Source organism: Rhinopithecus bieti, unplaced genomic scaffold, assembly GCF_001698545.2.
Source record: "Rhinopithecus bieti isolate Rb0 unplaced genomic scaffold, ASM169854v2 scaffold_9203, whole genome shotgun sequence".
Classification (NCBI taxonomy): Eukaryota; Metazoa; Chordata; class Mammalia; order Primates; family Cercopithecidae; genus Rhinopithecus; species Rhinopithecus bieti.
The window spans coordinates 461423-483659 of record NW_016806154.1 but is presented as its reverse complement, the minus strand read 5'-3'; the positions used below and the strand labels follow the sequence as shown (position 1 = coordinate 483659).

The window sequence follows — 22237 nt, the reverse complement described above, 5'->3', positions numbered from 1 at the left end:
CCCCCCCCCGCTTTTTTTTTTTTGAGACAGAGTCTTGCTGTGTTGCCCAGGCTAGAGTGCAGTGGCCTGATTGTGGCTCACTGCAAGCTCCGCCTCCTGTGTTCACGCCATTCTTCTGCCTCAGCCTTCCGAGTAGCTGGGATTATAGGTGCTCGCCACCATGCCTGGTTAATTTTTTTTTTTTTTGTATTTTTAGTAGAGATGGTGTGTCAACATGTTCGCCGCGATGGTCTCAATCTCCTGACCTCGTGATCTGCCCGCCTTGGCCTCCCAAAGTGCTAGGATTACAGGCATGGGCCACTGTGCGCGACCCAGAAACTCTCATTTCTTGCTGGTAGAAATGCAAAATGGTACAGCCACTTTAAAAGACAGTTTGACAATTTCATACAAAGCTAAATATAGTCTTACTCAAAGTTGCAGCAGTTATACCTCTAGGTATATATACAAAGCTGATTTTAAAAATTAAGTCCACACAAAAACCTGTTTGTCAATGTTTTTTATTTGTAATTGCCTAATAGTGGTGACCCAGATGCCCATTATTTGGTAAATGGCTAACAAAATGTGATACAGCTATAGAATGGAATGCTATTGAACAATTTTTTTAAGTTGCCACTAAAAGACATGAATGAATGTTTTTGTTTGTTTTAAGACAGGGTCTTGCTCTGTTGTTCAGGCTGCAGGGAGTGCAGTGGAACGATCATGGCTCACTGCAGCCTCAGCCTCCTAGGCTCAAGCCGTCTTCCTGCATAGCTGGGACTACAGGCACAAGCCACCATGTCCAGCTAATTTTTTTGTTCTTTTTTTTTTCCTTTATTTTATCTTTTGATATTTTTTATTTTTATTTCTTATTAATTGTTAAATTTATCTATTTTTTATTTTTTTGTAGAGAAGGTGTCTTGCTTTGTTTCCCAGTCTGGTCTTGAACTCTTGGCCTCAGCAATCCTTCTGCCTCTTCCTCTCAATGTACGGGGATTAGAGGTGTGAGCCACCGTGCCCAGCCAGACATGGATCTTAAATGCATATTATTAAAGTGAAAGATGTTAGTCTGAAAGGCCTACATGTTGTTTGACTCCAGTTACAAATTGAGCGTCCCTAATCCAAAAATCTGAAATCTGAAATGCTCGGAATTTCGAAACTTTCTGAATCCCAACATATAGTCACATAAAATATTCCACACATAACCTTATGTGATGGGTCACAGTTAAAACCAAGATCAAGGCGAGATGCAGTGGCTACCCCTGTAATCCCAGCATTTTGGGAGGTGTGACAGGTAGATAGCTTGAGCTCAGGAGATCGCGACCAGCGTGGGCAACATAGCAAACCCCTCTACCAAAAAAAAATAGCTGAGTGTGGTGGCTAGTGCTTATAGTCCCAGTTACTCAGGTGGCTTAGGCTGGAGGATTGCCTAAGCTTGGGAGGTGAAGGTTGCAGTGAGCTGTGATCGTGCCACTGTACTCTAGCCTGGGTGACAGAGTAAGACTATGTCTCAAAAAAAAAAAAAAGAAAAAAGGTCAAAACTTTGTTTCATATACAAAATTATTAAATATATTATGGCCGGGCACGGTGGCTCACACCTGTAATCCCAGCACTTTGGGAAGCTGAGGTGGGCAGATCACCTGAGGTCAGGAGTTCAAAACCAGCCTGACCAACATGGAGAAACCTTATCTCCACTAAAAATAGAAAATTAGCTGGGCATGGTGGCTCATACTTGTAATCCCAGCTACTCGGAGTCTGAGGCAGGGGAATCGCTTGAACCCAGGAGGCAGAGGTTGCAGTGAGCCGAGATTGTGCCATTGCAATCCAGCCTGGGCAACAAGAGTGAAACTCCATCTCAAAAAAAAAAAAGTATGTAAAATTCCTTTCAGGCTATGTGTGTAAGGTATATATGAAACATAAATGGATTTTATGTTTACACTTGGGTTCCATCCCTAAGATGTCTCATTATGTATGTGCAAATATTCTAAAATTTGAAAAAACTTGAACGTCTGACATACTTCTTATTCCAAGCATTTCAGATAAGGGGTACTCAACCCATGTATTAATATGTGGAACAAAGGAAACTATGATGATGATTTAAAAAGTAAAAACTAGTGGTTTCCTGAGAAGGGGACGACAGAAAGTTCAATGGGCAGTACACAGGATTTTTAAAGTAAACTATTTTACGTGATAACCATTAATGGTGCATAAACAACACCAAGCTTTGGTCAAAACCCTTAGAACTTCACAGAACAAAGAATGAGTTTTTTTCTTTCATAATTGAGATTTTGTTGGTTGTCTGGATTAGTACATAGACATTTCAATTGGTGCATACTTCTTAACATACATACCGAAAATTTAAAAAATATCTGTAATTCTTTTTTAAAGTTATTCCAGTGACTTTCTAGCTTAAAATTTGGAGGCAGATTTTCCTTGAGGCTATCAAGTACCAGCATCTTCACATGTTGATAAGCTGTTAAATACACTTCTCCAATTCAGCTAAAAGCATACATACGGCATACTCAATTTTTCAGTCTTTCACCGCACATTAACAAAGTTATTAGGAAAACAGGAGTACCACAACCAAAGATGTCAGAGTACACATAATTCTGACAGGGAGAGCCATTATCAAGGAGTGATTTTTTGTTTGTTTGTTTGTTTTTCTGTTTTTTTTTTTAAAGAAAATCCTGCTAAAGGGCACTTTGGGAGGCTGAGGTGGGCAGATCACAGGGTCAGGAATTCGAGACCAGCCTGGCCAATATGGTGAAACCCCATCTCTACTAAAAATACAAAAATTAGCTGGGAGTGCTGGCGATCACCTGTAGTCCCAGCTACTCGGGAGGCTGAGGCAGGAGAATTGCTTCAACCTGGAAGGTGGAGGTTGCGGTGAGCCGAGATCGCACCACTGCACTCCAACCTGGGCGACAGAGCAAGACTCTGTCTCAAAAAAAGGAAAGAAAGAAAATTCTGCTAAAAAACCAACATGGAATAGAAATAATTTAAAGTATCCAAGACATTAAAAGGCAAATTTTTTTGATTCAGGACTATGACTCCATATTGCCATTTTATATGCTTTGCATTTTAGGATATGAAAAGTAACCCCCATCTATGGTATGTTAAGCTGACACCCAAGACAGTCAAAACCTCCCGCAATTCAGTATCCCACACTATTTTCTGGTTGTACCAAAAAATACCCAGTGAATGATTTCACTTCTTAAAACAAAAGCATTCACAGTTTAAAATGGGATGTGGGTGGGATTCCCTTCTTCTTAAAAACGTTTCTAGAGTTACTAAACCACTTGCATTTATACAATAGTTGATAAAAATATTCCTCTGGATTGTACTAGAATAGAGGCACCACTGATAATAGTATATGATATTAATCAGACTTGGCTTCTTTTTCTCCGGCTTCACCAGAAAGCTGGACTCTTCTTGGTTTTGTTTTCGCTCCGTTTTCTGCAGGTAAATCTATATTTATATATATGTAATATATATAATGTATATATACAGGTAACAGGTATACATATGTATATATTTTTTAAATAACCGCAAGGTCTTGAATCGCTTGAACCTGGGAGGAGGATGCTGCAGTGAGCTAAGAGAGTGCCTCTGCACTGTATCCTGGGCGACGGAGCACAACTCTTCTCAAAAAACAAAGTTACCTTCATACCTTTTATATATAAACTTATGTTTTGCTCTTTGTACTTTTAATCACTGAGAAGAAATTTTAAAGGTTTTTTTGGTTAGGGATGATGTTTCTTCTATAGTAGTGATCATTTTATATAAAGCAAAGTAAACCTAAATCGAGTTTAATTGTTTTTTATCTTTTTATTCAGTCTACAAATAAGAAACCTCGAAAATCTCCAGGTGAGAAGAGCAGAATTGAAGCTGGAATTAGAGGAGCAGGCCGTGGAAGAGCTAATGGGCACCCTCAACAGAATGGTGAAGGAGAGCCTGTCACATTATTTGAGGTGGTGAAACTGGGGAAAAGTGCAATGCAGGTAAATTTTAAGTTTTTATTTCATGTATAAAGCAATACGGTTAATAACTTATGTGGAATCAGTTAGTGTATATATTGGCACTTTATATACTTCTGTTGATTATGTAAGCAACCTTTCAGTTTATCCTGAAAGGTTTTTATTTTGCTTTGTTTTGCAGAGTGTCAGGAATGGCTGTTTAATAGTAAGATGTACTTTTGTTTAAATTGTTCTAAGTAAAAGGTCTACTAGAAGCTGCCCAAGAGAATTTTATAGTCTTGATATATTTTTTTGGAATCTGATTTAGTATAAGTAACACTTGTGTCTTTTAGAGTATTTGAAAGAAGAAAGGATATAAAAAAAAAATTCTTAAGTAGTGAATTAGGAATAATCAGAACTACATCATTTGTAACTGCCTCCCTTTCCGTTTCCCTTTCTCTTCCCCCCTTTCTTTTTGTTTTTGAGACAGTGTCTGGCTCTGTCGCCTAGACTGGAGTGCAGTGGCCTGATCCGGGCTCACTGCAAGCTCTGCCTCCCGGGTTCACGCCATTCTCCTGCCTCAGCCTCCTGAGTAGCTGGGACTACAGGTGCCCGCCACCACGCCTGGCTAATTTTTTGTGTTTTTTTTTTTAGTAGAGATGGCATTTCACCATGTTAGCCAGGATGATCTGGATCTCCTGACCTCCTGATCCACCCGCCTCGGTCTCCCAAAGTGCTGGGATTACAGGCATGAGCCACCGCGCCAGAGATGGCATTTCACCATGTTAGCCAGGATGATCTCGATCTCCTGACCTTATGATCTACCCACCTCGGCCTCCCAAAGTGCTGGGATTACAGGCATGAGCCACCGCGCCAGAGATGGCATTTCACCATGTTAGCCAGGATGATCTCGATCTCCTGACCTTATGATCTGCCCACCTCGGCCTCCCGAAGTGCTGGCATTACAGGCATGAGCCACCGTGCCCAGCTGTAACTTTCTTACTCCTTTATCTCTTCTCATTTAGTCCATAAATATTAAGTATTCTGCAGGAGCACTGTTCTCACTCATGCATTATAAGGATAAGCCATAATTGTTTTTCTTTAGTGTGTATATTTTTATCACTATCATAAAATGTGTTTATTTATGTTTGTCTCTACATTTTTAAAAATTTTAAAACGATAGAGGTGGAATTATTTGGCTAAAGGATATTTTTAAACTGTGAGATATATGAGCCCTATATTTCTCTCCCATAAACTGTACTGTTGCACCTTTCACAAGAAGTGTACAGGAGAATTGCTTGGACCCAGGAGGTGGAGGTTGCGGTGAGCCGAGATTGTGCCACTGCACTCTAGCCTGGGGTACAGAGCCAGACTCCATCTCAAAGAAAAAAAAAAAAAGGTAATTGTGAAACAGGATTACTATTAGAACTAAAACCAGACAACTTTTCATTAGTATACTTTCTATTTTTTTTTTTTTTTAACCTATATTTCTTTTAAAGCCCTTAAGGGTGTTTAGCGTTTCTTTCTTTTTATGTGTGTTACCAGCTTGATATGTTGTGTTCAAGAGTCTTGGAATTTGTGTGAGCAGGGAAGGAGGTGAAATAGTGGGATGATGCTAAATGGTAAAACACGTATTGAAGTTCCAGTTACCCAAAGCAATGGATGACAATATGTAAATTATATAAGTTTAATATAAAAATAGATTTGTGACCTTTTGCCATTAAGCTTGATAATTTATTCATTATACTTCTGTTTTTGAGACAGACTCTTGCTCCATTGCCCAGGTTGGAGTGCAGTGGCACGATCTTGGCTCACTGCAACCTCCACCTCCCAGGTTCAAGGGATTCTTGTGCCTCAGCCTCCTGAATAGCTGGGATTACAGGTGTGCGCCAGCACTCCCAGCTAATTTTTGTATTTTTAGTAGAGATGGGGTTTCACCACGTTGGCCAGGCTGGTCTCAAACTCCTGACCTCAAGTCTTGCACCCACCTCTGCCTTCCAAGATGCTGGGCTTACAGGCATGAGTCACTATGCCTGGCCTTATTATACTTTAATAGAAGAATTGTTAACAAGTTACGGAAGCATTAATTTTAAAGACGTTTTCTGTTGTTTCCTTCCTTTAGGTAGAAATACAAGCAGAAAATGAGAGAAATGTATTTTATGTAAAATTTTAATAATTGCATTTCAGGTATTTTGCTTCTCTCTCTCTTTTTTTTTTTTTTTTTTTTTGAGATGGAGTCTCTGTCACCAGGCTGGAGTGCAGTGGTGTGATCCCTGATCACTGCAACCTCAGCCTCCCAGGTTCAAGTGATTCTCCTGCCTCAGCTTCCTAAGTAGCTGGGACTACAGGCGCACGTCACCATGCCTAGCTAATTTTTTAATTTTTAGTAGAGACAGGGCTTCACTACATTGGCCAGGATGGTCTCGATCTCCTGACCTCGTGATCCACCTACCTCGGCCTCCCAAAGTGCTGGGATTATAGATGTGAGCCACCATGCCTGGCCTTCCTTTGCTTTTTTTAAATGTAAGACTTTATTTTATCAGATATTTATGTAAAAATAATTTTCATGCATATTGTATTAAAGCTTAATGCCCGTCCTTATTTTTAATACGAACAAACTCTTACTGTCATCTATATTTAAAATAAAACATTGACCAATAGAAGTCTTTTCAGTTTTAATGTACGGTATTCTACTCTTCATCCATATTACTGTTTTCTAATTATGCTCTTTTGTGCTGTGTCTCTTCTGCTGAAACTTTTTTTTTTTGGCGAATGGTCTCTATCAGCCAGACTGAAGTACAGCGGACGATCTCAGCTCACTGCAACTTCTGCACCGCAGGTTCAAGCGATTCTTCTGTCTCAACCTCCCGAGTAGCTGGGGTTACAGGTGCCTGCCACCACGTCTGGCTAATTTTTTTTTTTTTTTTTTTTTTGGTATTTTTAGTAGAGATGGGCTTTCACCATGTTGGCCAAGCTGCTCTCAAACTCCTGACTTCCAAGTGATCTGCCCACCTCACCCTCCCAAAGTGCTGGGATTACAGGCATGAGCTGTTTTTGGCTGAAACTTTTTGTTTCTCATTTTCTGAAAGATAATGATCAGTAGTCAGGACTCTGGTACCTTCCATAATTTGGTTTTAACCCACCTTTCAATTTCTTCTTACTGTTTCTTTCTTGAAATCTCCTTCATTTTTACTTTACTGTAATTTTAATTATTAATATTATATTTTTTACTAACTGTATTTAAAATAATTTATAAACGTTTGTGATTTTTTTTTAATGTGCCAGTCTGTTGGGCCCTTTTTTTTCTATGAATTTACCTTCTGATTTTTATTATTTGTGCAGTACTTCCTAAAATAGCTGGGTTATGAGTTACTTAACTAGATTTTATTTGAATTGTTTGCAGTTTTGTTGTATTAAAAATAGTACTTCTTTAGACTGGGTGCGGTGGCTCACGCTTGTAATCTCAGCAGTTTGGGAGGCTGAGGCGGGTAGATCACTTGAGGTCAGGAGTTTGAGACCAGCCTGGCCAACATGGTGAAACCCCATCTCTACAAAAAGTACGAAAATTATCCCAGGAAGTGGAGGTTGCAGTGAGCCAAGATTGTGCCACTGCACGCCAGCCTGTGTGACAGAGCGAGACTCCGTCTCAAAAACAAAAAAATAAAGAGCAAGATAATACAAGCAGACATCAGTGATTTAGAAACAAAGTAGGTATTTCTGTGGTTTGTATGGAAGAAAACTACAAAGTGATGAACAGGATTGGGTTTAGGGCAGGGAAGCGTATACTTAGAGCCAGGAGTTTGGTTGTTGAGTGTTAAAGTGCTTCATGAAGAGTAGGAGAATCGAATTGGGCTTATTCCGTGAAGCCAAGGCCTAATGTGAGTCTCCCCATTTGTAAAGCAGGGTGAAGGAAAGTGCCAATAACTACTGCATAGGCTTATGTTTAGAGTAATCGTGTATCTCAAGTTGCCCTTGAGACGCCCAGTTTGTGCTTATTGTCCCTGTATTTATTAATAGAGGCTCCTTTAATATTCAGAAGGGTAGTAGTTTGCATGGCAATTTATATTAAAACATCACTTACAGGAAATCAAAAGCTGAGGAAAGGGAGAAGACAGACATAATTCTTATAACTGACACCTGAATTGAAATGTCTTCCTTTGGTTGTTGACTGGGTCTGTGAAAATTCCCAATGTTGTCTTAGGGAAGAGTCTGAAAATTCCCACTGTTCTCTTTTATGTGATCTGGTTTCTGCCGTGGAGGTAATGACAGAAACATAAGAGGGGAGGGATAAATAATAAAGTAATAAATAAGTATGTCGAAGATGCTAGAGAGATGAAAGAAGAAATTCTGTCTTATACAAAATAAAGGAACAGGTGAAACAAGATATGAAAAAGGAGCAGCCTTGAAAATTGAAAGTAAATTCTTAAAGTAAAAAAAAGCAGTACATTATGTTATTGAGGAAAAATACTGCTTTAGGTGCCATGAGAGGGAGAATTCAAATATTGGCATTTATTAGACATTCAGTTAGAATGTAGCCCAGAGAAATAAGGAGGTAAGAAAACATGAAAGAGCCATTTAAAGACTTTGGTATGGATTGAAAGTAAATTCTTAAAGTAAAAAAAAGCAGTACATTATGTTATTGAGGAAAAATACTGCTTTAGGTGCCATGAGAGGGAGAATTCAAATATTGGCATTTATTAGACATTCAGTTAGAATGTAGCCCAGAGAAATAAGGAGGTAAGAAAACATGAAAGAGCCATTTAAAGACTTTGGTATGGATTGAAGGGTTCCAGAATATACCAAGGGAAGAAATCAGAGGGAAGAAAAGAGATAAAGTGTTTTTTCCCCCCTTCAACATTTATTTTAAGTTCAGGGGTACATGTGCAGGGTATGGAAGTTTGTTACATAGGTAAATGTGTGCATGGTGGTTTGCTGCACAGATCATCGCATCACCTAGGTATTAAGCCCAGCATCCATTAGCTATTCTTCCTCATGCTAGCCCTCCTCCCATCCCCCACCCTCCAGCGGGCCCCATTGTTGTTTCCCCACTGCCCCAATGTGTTTAGGTGTTCTCATCATTCAGCTCCCACTTGTAAGTGACAACATGAGGTGTTTGGTTTTGTTTCTGCTTAGGTTTGCTGAGCATAAGGGCTTTCATCACCATCTACACAAACGACACAATCTTGTTCCTTTTTTTTTTTTTTAAGACAGAGTCTCACTCTGTTGCCTAGGCTGGAGTGCACTGGCATGATCTCAGCTCACTGCAGCCTCCGCCTCCTGGGTTCAAGCGATCCTCCCACCTCAGCCTCCCAAGTAGCTGGGACTACAGGTACATGCCACCATGCCCAGCTAATTTTTTTATTTTTAGTAGATACAGGGTTTTGCTGTGTTTCCCTGTGCTGGTCTTGAACTCCTGTATTGGAGTGATCCTCCTGCCTCAGCCTTCTAAAGTGCTGGGATTACAAGATTGAGCCAGCACACCCAGCCCAATCTCTTTCCTTTTAATGGCTGCATGCATACCACGTTTTGTAGTCTATTATTGTTGGACATTTGGGTTGATTTTATGTCTTTCCTATTATGAATAGTGCTGCAGTGAACATACACGTGCATGCATGTTTATAATAGAATGATTTATATTCCTTTGGGTGTATACCTGATAATGGGATTGCTGGTTCAAGTGGCATTTCTGGCTTTAGTTATTTGAGGAATTACCAGACGGTCTTAGATACAGTTTTTGAAGAGATAATTTTGGAGAAATTTCCAGACAAATTTCCTTTGATCCAAAGTTTGTTCTCAGGAGTGAGCAAGATAAGTGAAAATAATTACATAACTGTAAATAGTATAGTATAACTGAAGTATTAAGGAAATTTTGGAAGATTTTGTCAAGGAATGTCTGATCCTTTTCTTTATAATGCAGTTAATGTTGAAATACACAGTAAAATAAATTCTCCTGGTAAATTGCATTATACTTGGAAGAATAAAATGTGCTTTTAAAAGTTTGTATTAAAGAGGAAACACACAGAGTTGTAACGTGAATATTAGTGAAAGAAATGTTAGTGAAAATGTTGGAGCCAGCTAAAGCATTACTTGGATAGATGTGTTATCTTAAGGGCATTAATGCTAAGCAAAAGCAAAAGAAACCAGAAAAAAGAAAAACAGCAAACCTAACATTACTGTGAAGAGAGGAATAATAAAAGTAGAAATGGAAGTTAAATAGAAAGGTTAAAGAAAGTCATCTAAACCCAAATATTTGAGTTTAAGAAAACTTTAGGACCAGGAGATTTTATCTTAGGAATACCAAGATGGTTTAATATTAGAAAATCTTTTGGTATAATGTCCAAATAATCTCATTACAGGAGGAAAAGCCTATACTTACCTGAAGTGATGTAGGATGTTTGGAAAATTATATGATAAAATATAGCTAATAGTTTTATAAACAGAGACTTTTGATAAATTAGGAACAAGAGGAAACTTCCTTAGCTTGTAAAGGTTATCTCCTCCAAACCTACAGCTCAGATTATGTCGTTTTTAAATAACAGTGAAATTTAGGTGTATTCCCAGGATACAAGCATATATCACTGCTGTTCAGTGCTGAAACACCTAGCCAATGCATTAAAAAAAGAAAAGAAAAAAAGAAAGAAGAGCTATAGCAATTGAAGAGGAAGATGCAAAAGTATCCCTATTGGAAGAGGATATAATTGTGTTGAAATTTCAAGAGAAACCGTAGACTGTTAGAACTAATGAGAGTGTTCAGCAACACTCTATCCAAATTTAATTTGGATAGAAAATTAAAATTTAAAAAATCAATAGCCTTCTGTATGGCATTAATAACCAATTAGAACAAGTAATCAGAAACAAGAGCATATTCAAGATAGAAGTAAAATCAGTGAAGTACAAAATAAAAATCTAATAAAAAATGTCGGTGGAACAGAATAAAATACTATTTTAAAAACCCATCATATTGAGTAATTAAAAAGGCCTGCCTATACCAGTAGTCAGTAAGGTTGTAGAACAGCAACTCGTGAGAGTACAGATCTGTGTACAGATTCTCCTTTAGAGAATATTTTGGTAATATCAAGAAGAGTTGAATGACTGACTATCCCGTTTTCATTCAGTCAGTAAATATATAATGAGTGTCTACACTGTGGAAACCACTTTTTTCCTTCTTTTCTTTACTAAGAATATAACATTAAAGAAAACCAATTCAATTCTTAGATATAACCTCTGGATACAATTTTTTTACATGTTTATAAAAGGCATATATAGGAATGAATTTTTTTCATTGCTTTGTTAATACTAACAAAAAAAATCCCAAATTTCTATAATAAACAGGATAATTGATAAACTGTGGCATATTTAAACTCTGAAAAAAAATTATTATTTTTTTTAAGACACAGTCTTACTCTGTTGTGCAGACTGGGGTGCCAGTGACATGGTCCCAACTCACTGCAACCTCTGCCTCCCAGGTTCCAGTGATTCTTGTGCCTCAGCCTCCTAAGTAGCTGGGATTACAGATGTGCACCAGTGTGCCTGGCTAAATTTTTTGTGTTTTCAGTAGAGACAAGGTTTCCCAATGTTGGCCAAGCTGGTCTCGAACTCCTGACCTCAAGCAGTCCGCCTGCCTTGGCCTCCCAAAGTGTGCTGGGATTACAGATGTGAGCCACCATGCCTGGCCTGAAATTCTTCACTGTATTTAAAATGAGTAAACTAGAGTTCTAGGTACCAGTACGAATAAATTTTAAAAATGGATTTTAAGGGTTCAGTGCAAATTGCAGAATGATGCATAACACATGATGCTACAGTACTTATAAAGTGTGAATATATACTTAAGGTTATTTAACATCATGTTTTTTATATTGATTACTTTCTGAAAAGATAGGAGAAAAAGGATAGGACCACAAAGGTTTATATGATATGCAGGTATACCTCAGAGATATTGTGGGTTTGGTACCAGTGAGTCATACAAACTTTTTGGCTTCCTAGTACATATAAAAGTTATATTTACCCTATGGTGTATTGTATGTGCCGTATCATTATGTCTGAAAAAAAAGGAATGTATGTACCTTAATTAAGAATACTATTTAAAAATGCTAACGAACATCTGAACCTTCAGTGAATCATAATCTTTTTGCTAGTGGAAAGTCTTCCTTTCATGAAAGATTTCTCTGTAGTATGCAATGCTGTTTGATAGCATTTTACCACAGTAGAACTATTTTCAAAATTGGAGGAAGTCCTCTAAAACCCTGTCACTGCTTTATCATATAAATTTATGTAATATTCAGAATCCTTTGTTGCCATTTCAACAGTGTTCACAGCATCTTCACAAGGAGTAGGAGTTTGGTAGGCAGTAGCAGAAGACGTTTCTTAATTTAGAAACAGGAAATGCAAAGATAAAATCTATTACCGACCATAGAGGACATAAGATGCCCTTGTAAAAATAGAGCTGAGAGAAACTACATTCTGAGCATTGGATGTTTTGACTTTTTGTAAAATTGATGGTATTTTAGAAAGAAAATGACTTGTTTGTATTTTCATTTTAGAAATGCCTTTCTGGGAGCAATTTAGATGATGATTTGGTGGGCAAGTAAGACTGGAATCAGACCAATCAAAGGCTTTTTTTTTTTTTTTTTTTTCAATTTAAACACTGATCCATTAGGGAACTAAAGAAAGTTCAAATTGATTGATTGATTGATTGATTGATTGAGATGGAGTCTCGCTCTGTCGCCCAGGCTGGAGTGCAGTGGCGTGATCTGGGATCACTGCAAGCTCCGCCTCCCAGGTTCATGCCATTCCCTTGCCTCAGCCTCCCGAGCAGCTGGGACTACAGGTGCCCGCCACCATGCCCAGCTAATTTTTTTTTGTATTTTCAGTAGAGACAGGGTTTCACTGTGTTAGCCAGGATGGTCTCGATCTCTTGACCTCATGATCCGCCCGCCTCGGTCTCCTGAAGTAGAGAGTTCAGATTTATAGAAGGTCAGTGAGAATGGAGAGGAAGTGATAGATTCTGCAAATATTAAGGCTCTGGAATGATTATGAAAAATGAGAAAGAGGAAGAAATCTAAGGTGGTCGCTAGTTGTTTGACTTGGTAGTGTTGACTGAAAGAAAGTTTGTGTGAATATAGGTATTGGAGGATGGCTATGAGAGTAGTTTGTACATTCTGACTTTTAGATCTGTGACATTAAATATATGTTGAATTTTGGAATTTTCAAGCTATATATTTAGTCTAAGTGATACTTTTTGCTTTAGTAGTTATGAGTTAATAAGAGCTTAAGTGAATTTCTGTAATCCATTGGCATTTTCATTTTGTACGTCTATATATCAACTATAAAAGTTGGACTATAGGACCTGGCATGATGGCTCAGTCCTGTAACGCCAGTACTTTGGGAAACTGAGTCAGGCAGATCTCTTGAGCCAGGAGTTCAAGACCAGCCTGGGCAACATGGCAAAACCCTGTTTCAACCAAAATACAAAAATTAGCCAGGTATGGTGGCATGTGCCTGTAGTCCCAGCTACTCAGGAGGCTGCGGTGGGAGAATCACCTGAGCCCGGGAAGTCAAGGCTGCATTGAGCTGTGATTTCAAGGCTGCAGTGAGCTGTGATTGTACCATTGCACTCCAGCCTGGGCAACGGGAGTGAGATTCTGTCTCAAAAAAAAAAAGTTGGACTGTCGTTTATTCATTCAACAAAAATTCCAAGCTAATTGGGTTAGGCGCAGGGCTACAATATTAATTAAACTCACCTGACCCTTATCTTCATGGACTTTCCAGTCTTGGAAGAAGAAATAGTTTATACCAATCAAATTATCTATTAATATACAATTACAAACTGTTGATTAACACTAAGCAAACTTTCTTTGGTTTTAGTGTAGTGATAACAGCTTATGTGAATAAGGAACTGTTGTTAGCCTATAAATTAAGTATACTTAGTGAGACAATTTGGTCTTCTGTTTGCTTTTGACAACTGACTTTGAAGGTGAAACTAATTTTGTCCATTTAAATATGATTGGGCAAGAGGTAGGTGTCTTAGAGATTGTGATCAGACATTCTCTCTCCCTTAGAGTTAGTAAGCTTTGTTCTAGTGTCAAAGAAAAGTATGGACTTTTATAGTGAAATTGTTTTCTTCCAACTTCCGAATTATAGATGGGTTATACATGCCAAATCGCTTCGTATCATCAAACAGAGAGGAATTCTCCCCCAGTAGTTAGCTGGGCTTGAGTTTTACTCTATGACTATACCAAGGAAAGAGGAAAGCAGCTGTGGGTTTATTTAAATTCCACCTGTTAACTTCTAAGTTGTAGAACTGACAGTTATATAGTAACTGTAATAGGGCTTGTATGCATTTCTGAGCTATTAATAGAATGGATAAAAGTGTTTTAATAATTTTCTAATGTTCATTGAGAAGCTTGAAAGTTTCAAGAAGTATTAAAATGGCCAAAGAATGTATAAGGATTGTAATTATAAACAAATGATACTGATACATTAGATGAGAGGACACATATACTATTGATTGAAATGAAACTTTATGACAAAGATGGGGAGAACACGTTGAAAGACAGAAATACTGTAATGAAGTTAAAGAGTAAAATTTTGTTGAACTAAGCAAATATAAGTACTTGAATAGAATTAATTAATACTTGAGTGTATAATACAAGAAATGTGTTAATAGCTGTGACTGCTACAGTGCAAAATATTGGGTATAGAATTTAAAATCATATAATATTCTAAACATTTAGAGTTTTTGCCTGAAGATAAAATAGGAAAACTGAAAATAACTGTTGTTTAAACAAGATAGATGTTTATTTCTCTCGTATGTAAAAGATAATAGATATGTGGTCTTTTCCATGGGAAGTGGTGGATTGTGAAATAATTGAAATTCTTAATATTTTAATAATCATTAAAGTATATTTTATTGTAATTTTAGCAGTATACCTTTTGATGTTTTTCAGAATTGGATTTTCCATTTTAAAAAGGAAGAAGCTGCTAAGGCAGCACAATGGGAGGCAGCCGATTCTAGGTCTTTATTCCAGGCCCCCTCTGGATATCCTCCTGTGCTGTTTTCATTCCTCTTGCCTGACCCTGGTGGGTAATCTGGGCCTAACGCTTCTTACCTAGTGGTGAAGGCCAGATATATCGTACCTAATGCATACCATGAACAAGTTAATGTGCTACGTGTTGGGGTGAGGTGAGGAGCAGGGTGGGTCCCAGGCTGGTCCCAGGCACTGGGCTTTTGAGAGGAACTGTTCCAGTTTATATCCCTTATTTCTGAAAGAACATGCATGAGTGACCAGAGCATGGTGAACTTTAGTGAACATACCTTTTTGGATGTTAATTGCCTGCCTAACCCCAGCTGTGGCAGAAAGGATATTTAAAGGCCCACTAGTGCAGCCAGATATCATTGTGTTGGTGGGTGAACCTAGTGAGCATCCACAATTTGGAAAAGGAAGACCTGAGCCAATGATAACAACACTTTTGTCACAAATTATTATTGCCAGGTTGTCTGTGCCTTTGAACTCAGACAAAGAAGCTGAGCTGCCAGTGGCTCTTTTGTGACTGCTACTGGCTCCATTCTAAGTACATGGTGGTTGTGCATTACAAGCAGTGCATCATCTATATCAGGTTGTAGCAGAAAACCTTTCAGAAGACTGTCTGCAGTGGACATTGCTGGGCCCTGCCTATTTTGAGAGGAGGGCTAAGGATAAATTACTCTTAGGCCTGTGGCAGCCCCAGAATGCAGTTGTGTAAAGAGTCCTTCTGCTGATAATCTCTTTGTGGATAAGAAATTGCCACCTACTTATACCCACCATGAAATATTTGGCAGTTAACCTTAGCATTGTCATTGTAGTGGTCCTGGTGGCCATTGTTGCTGGCATTGTAGTTCTGGTGATCACCATCAGGAGAAAGTTGGGGAAATATAAGAAGATAGAGATCAAGGATTGAGGGAGTTGAATATATGGGCAAGTGTATTAGTTTGTTCTCACATGGCTATCCGGAAATACCTGAGACTGGGTAATTTATAAAGAAAAGAGATTTCATTGACTCACAGTTCTGCATGGCTGGGGAGGCCTCAGGAAACTTATAATCATGGTGGAAGGCACCTCTTTATAGGGCAGCAGGAGAGAAAATGAGTGCTAGCAGGGGAAATGCCAGATGCTTATAAAACCATCAGATCTCATGAGGACTCACTCACTGTCATGAGAACAGTATAGGGGATACCGCCCCCATGATTCAGTTACCTCCCACCGGGTCTGTCCCATGACACATGGGGATTATGGGAATTACAATTCAAAATGAGATTTGGATAGAGACAGAGCCAAACTATATCAGCAAGTGTGGGTCTGTAGTAGGGAAGATATAAGGGAAGGGTTCAGGATCAATTCAGATTGAAACTTAATTCCTGGCCCAAGGCAGATACTTCCACCATCATCATCGCCAGCTTACCTTCCTCCCTTTCCTTCCATTCTTCAGTTTGATGATTTTGACCCAGGACTACCTCTCTTTCTGGCTTCATGTGCCAACCTTTCTTGAAGTGCTGTTTCTAATATTCTTTCTTCCTTTTGGTCCAGGGTCAAGAAATATGACTCTTGAATTCAGCAAAGGTAGATGTAAGAGGTCTCCATTGAATGATGTCTTTGATAGTATGTAAAGGAAAAGGTTAAGATGATACCCCAGGGTCATTTCAAAGTGATAGAACACCTTTTAAAGGTTTAATGAGTTTACATGAGGAACAGTGCTTTTATTTCTTGCATTTAATTATTTTAATTAACTCTCTCTGGTTCCAAATGGAAAAATTTGGCATCTTCATCCTGAATTCTACTTTATAGTTATCTTGTTGAAAAGAAAATTTTGGCTTTATTTGAACTTGCATAATAGCCATATTTCTTGTCTGTTTTACCACCAATGCATGCGCTTTGCTTCTCACTTAACAGATTTTTTTTTTCAAATAAAGATGGGGTATCAGTGTTGTCCAGGCTGACCTCGAACTTCTGGGCGCAAGTGATCCTCCCCTGCCTGAGCCTCCCAAGTAGCTGGGACTACAGGTGCATATTGCCACGACGCCCAGCCGAGCGAATCTTATTTTTTTTTTTGCTTAAACGTTTTTTTCTTTCTTTCTTCTTCGTTTTTTTTTTTTTGGGAAAAAAGACTCCACAAACTGCCAGTGTTTATTCTGCAGGTCACTCATTAAAGCTATTAGTAATATTTTATTACGTAAAAATATTTGCACATATTTTGTCTTTGATAATTTTGCAGTGACTTTCTTAATATAACAAGTCTAATGAAATATAATAAAATATGGGGAAAGCATAAAGTGAAAAATGGAGTTTGAATTTCAATCAGATTATGCAAAAAACAAAACAAAACATACAACCAAAACCAATACAGCTTTTTCGGGGGGTCCTGGTGAGATGTTGTGTGTCATCAGATAAAATAAATGGAACTTCACAGATAACTAATTGGATAAATGAAACATTTACATCCATCAGTGAACTATTAAACCAGATTTAATAACCCATGGTATTTTCCATAATTGTATTTTTATAAAGCCATCATCATTGAACCCCTTTAGAGATTCAGCTGAATTACCTTTATACCATTCATTTTTATACTCTACAGTTACAGCTCATCATCTTGTGCATGTCTTAGACCAATATTTGGAACTGGTCCAAGATATTTTACAGTAAGTCCTGGTCATATGAGTAACTTTTAGGTTATTTGAGCATAAAAGCAAAGTGCTAAATATAAACTGCATTTCTCCCAGTCTTTTAGTTTTTAGTCATGAAGTGTTTGAATTGTCTTCTGTTTCTCAGAGATAATATGCATTTTTATTTTATTTATTTAGAGATGAAGTCTCACTCTGTTGCCCACGCTGGAGTGCAATGGCACGATCTTGGCTCACTGCAACCTCCACCTCCTGGGTTCAAGTGATTCTGCTGCCTGGCCTATTTTTTGTTGGTTGTTTGTTTGATTTTTTGAGATAGAGTCTCGCTCTGTCACCCAGGCTGGAGTGTGATGGCACGATCTCCTCTCACTGCAACCTCTGCCTCTGTGTTCAAGTGATTCTCCTGCCTCAGCCTCCCAAGTAGCTGCGATTACAGGCACATGCCACCACACCTGGCTAATCTTTTTTTTTTTTTTTAGACGGAGTCTCGCCCTGTCGCCCGGGCTGGAGTGCAGTGGCCTGATCTCAGCTCACTGCAAGCTCCGCCTCCCGGGTTCACGCCATTCTCCTGCCTCAGCCTCCGGAGTAGCTGGGACTACAGGCGCCCGCCACCTCGCCCGGCTAGTTTTTTGTATTTTTTTTTTAAGTAGAGACGGGGTTTCACCGTGTTAGCCAGGATGGTCTCGATCTCCTGACCTCGTGATCCGCCCGTCTCAGCCTTCCAAAGTGCTGGGATTACAGGCCTGAGCCACCGCGCCTGGCCGGCTAATCTTTTTTTTTTTTTAAGTAGAGACAGGGTTTCACCATGTTGGTCAGGCTGGTCTCGAACTCCTGACCTCAAGTCATCTGCCTGCCTCGGCCTCCCAGACTGCTAGGATTACAGGCGTGTGCCACCACACCTGGCCTTGACTGGCTTTTTAAATATAAAATAGGCCAGGAGCAGTGGCTCACACCTGTAATCCCAACACTTTGGGAGGCTGAGATGGGTGTATCACCTGGGGTTAAGAGTTCCAGACCAGGCCGGGCACGGTGGCTCACGCCTGTAATCCCAGCACTTTGGGAGGTTGAGGCGGGCGGATCACAAGGTCAGGAGATCGAGACCATCTTGGCTAACACGGTGAAACCCCATCTCTGCTAAAAATACAAAAAATTAGCCGAGCGCGTTGGCAGGTGCCTGTAGTCCCAGCTACTCGGGAGGCTGAGACAGGAGAATGGCGTGAACGCGGGAGGCGGAGCTTGCAGTGAGCCGAGATCGCGCCACTGCACTCCAGCCTGGGTGATGAGCAAGACTCCATCTCAAAACAAAACAAAAGAGTTCCAGACCAGTTTGACGAATGTGGTGAAACCCCATGTCTATTAAAAATACAAGGCTGGGCGTGGTGGCTCATACCTCTAATCCCAACACTTTGGGAGACCAAGGCAGGTAGATCACAGGGTCAAGAGTTCGAGACCAGCATGGCCAACATAGTGAAACCCCTTCTCTACTAAAAATACAAAAGTTAGCTGGGTGTGGTGGCGTGTGCCTGTCGTCCAAGCTACTTGGGAGGCTGAGGCGGGAGAATCGCTTGAACCTGGAAGCAGAGGTTGTAGTGAGCTGAGATTGTGCCATTGCACTCCAGCCTGGGTGCCAGAGCGAGACTCCATCTCAAGAAACCAACCAAACAAACAAACAAAAAACAGAAAATAGGCTGGTCAGCAGAATCACTTGAACCCAGGAGGCAGAGGTGGTGATTGGAGATCGTGTCACTGCACTCCAGCCTGGGCAACAGAGGGAGACCAAAAAAAAAAAAAAAAAAAAGGTCAGGTGCGGTGGCTCACGCTTATAATCCTAGCACTTTGGGACGCCAAGGCGGGTGGATCACTTGAGGTCAGGAGTTCAAGACCAACCTAGCCAACATAGTGAAACCCTGTTTCTACTAAAAATACAAAAATTAGCCAGCATGGTGGTATGCATCAGTAATCCCTGCTACTTGGAAGGCTGAGGCAGGAGGATCGCTTGAATCCGGGAGGCAGAAGTTGCAGTGAGCCGAGATTGAGCCAACCATTGCACTATAGCCTGAGCAACAAGAGCGAAACTCCATCTCCAAAACAAAAACAAAAACAAAAAAACCAGTCAAATATAACAGTGGCGGGTGGCAGGTTGTATACCAACTTTAATGACACTAATGTTAATAAGTTCTGATAACCCACTACCATCAGACCAGCTGTGTGTATATTTGTATATATCTACTGATTGATTACTCTCCCCAGTAGATAATGAACAAGTGAAGAGTGAATACATGTTTTGCTATTTGTTGAGCAATGCATTAAGAATGTTTTTATGAGGAGAAAATGTTAACATAAAAAGTATTTGACAAATTTCTAAATTTTCCTTGGACTTGATTACTTTACTCTTACTTTGACCTAATATTGTGTTAAGTGTAGGCTAATTTTTTTTGAGACAAACTTTTGCTCTTGTCGTCCAGGCTGGAGCGCAATGGCGTGATCTCGGCTCACTGCAACCTCCACCCCCGGGTTCAAGCTATTCTCCTGCCTCAGCCTCGCGAGTAGCAGGGATTACAGGGGCCTGCCTGGCTAATTTTTGGCTGGCTAATTTTTGTATTTTCAGTAGAGACGGAGTTTCACCACATTGGCCAGGCTGGTCTCTAACTCCTGACCTCAGATGATTTGCCACCTTGACCTCCCAAAGTGCTGGGATTACAGGCGTGAGCCACTGCTCCTGGCCTGGCTAATTTTTCTTTTTAAGCAGTTTAGTTCTGTTTTCTCTTTATTTTCCTAGAATGAAAAGTAATACATAGAATATACAGAATGTTTGGGTCAAAAGCTATAAATTGCCTTTTTATTTTTTTGAGGTGTTGTTTCATTCTTGTTACTCCGGCTAGAGTGCAAATGATATGATCTCAGCTCCCTGCAACCTCCACCTTCCAGGTTCAAGCGATTTTCCTGCCTCAGCCTCCCTAGTGGCTGGGATTCCAGATGCCCACCACCATGCCTGGCTAATTTTTGTATTTTTAGTAGAGACAGTGTTTCACCATGGTGGCCAGGCTAGTCTCATACTCCTGACCTCAGATGATCCACCTGCCTCGGCCTCCCAAAGTGTTGGAATTACAGGTGTGAGCCATCACGCCCGGCCTCAAATTGCTTTTTTCATTTCATAGCTGTTTGAAAATCCTCAGATGATAGATTAATATTTACTTAAGGGTGAGGTTTTTTTTTTTGTAACATAATTAGAAAGTCTCCGAAATTAACTTTGGATATTTTAACCTGTCTTAAATGAGTCTAGCAGCTTCATGTATAGTACACATGCTGTTAAAAGGTATACTTTAAATCAGTAGCTTATCATGATAGACAATTTCTCATTTATGTAACCATCCAATACCAGAGTTAGTGGTAGCTATCTTTTCTTCATAGGATGATTCAGGAATCTAAGCCCCTCCATTTTCTGGCTCTTCTTACCCCTAGAGCCTTCATGTTGTTTGCATTCACTTGGTTGGAAGGGGAGAAAGAGAAGCAGTGTCTACTTCTTAGAAGCCTTTGGCCCCTCTATTTATGGGAACTTACCACATACTCAGGTGAGCTAAGTAATATATTTCATGGCTGGATGCTTGCTCTCCCATGTTAGTGCATACAGATTAGTCACACTGCAATTATTTTTAGGTAATTCAAAGGCATGCAGTAAATATTTTGCTTTTGTTTAATTTCTCCAAAACACAGTAGATTATAAAAGCTGCTGATTAGTGGTAAGATAAGAGCATTCACTGCCTTCAAGTTACTTAGAGCTAGAGCCTTGAAGGAAGTTAGAAACTTTAAATAGGAATTTTCTTAGCCTCTGTTCAGTTACATCCAAAAGTACCTACTGTTACTCATGAGCTTAGCCTTTAGCAAATATATTGATGTTATTATTTTTCTGTACTTGCTGATTTCAAACGTGTGGTTTTAAATTAACATGGGTGTTTTAGATAATATTAAGTATCTTCATGATTTCCCCAAATCATTTTCCAAAGGCTTTATCCCTATATATATAGAATTTTATACAGATTATCTAGGACAAATCAAGTAAGTAAAGAGATAACTGTAGTGTTAGTGATTATGATAGTCGTGTGTGTGTGTATGTGTACACACACATAAAGGATTATACATTTACTGGTTTTATTTAAGTGATGTTTAGGAAAAATGGACTTTAATACTTCATTTATATTAGTGTTTATAGATGTTTAAATATATGAAATATGGTGCTTTCTACTAGTTGAATTTTCAAAGAGGGAACCTAACTTAACTTTAATGCTTCTAGCCAAATTATCCTGCATGTACCCTCAGTAAGAATTGAAATACAGAAAACATTGCATGAATAAAGCTATATCTAGCTATAAATGAGATTTCTTAAAAATTCTTTCTCAGTAGATTTGGGTTGAATATGCTTGTGCAGTTTCTCATTGTACACTAACTTGAATCATGTATGAAGCAAAATCCTTGCAAAAAGCTAATTCACAATTTGTTTCCAAACTACTAAAGAAAACTGAATGTATGTTGATAGAATTTCTCACTATTTGCTAGGTTTTAGTATTAGCTTTTGAGATAGGAAGACAAAAGAGATTTGTTTCCTTCCAGTGAGGACCTTTGATTTTTTTTTTTTTTTTTTTTTTTTTTT

General features: G+C 39.1%; 1 protein-coding gene across 2 annotated transcripts in view; it reads left to right on the top strand.

Annotated features, from left to right (window-relative positions):
- The window catches only part of STAG1 (STAG1 cohesin complex component), a 418116-nt gene that overhangs the window by 148496 nt on the left and 247383 nt on the right, over nt 1–22237 (top strand). For both annotated transcript variants that reach the window (XM_017874840.1, XM_017874839.1), the window contains exon 4: nt 3813–3977. In XM_017874840.1, coding sequence (XP_017730329.1) covers nt 3813–3977 — 165 coding nt within the window. The remainder of the gene's footprint in view (nt 1–3812; nt 3978–22237) is intronic.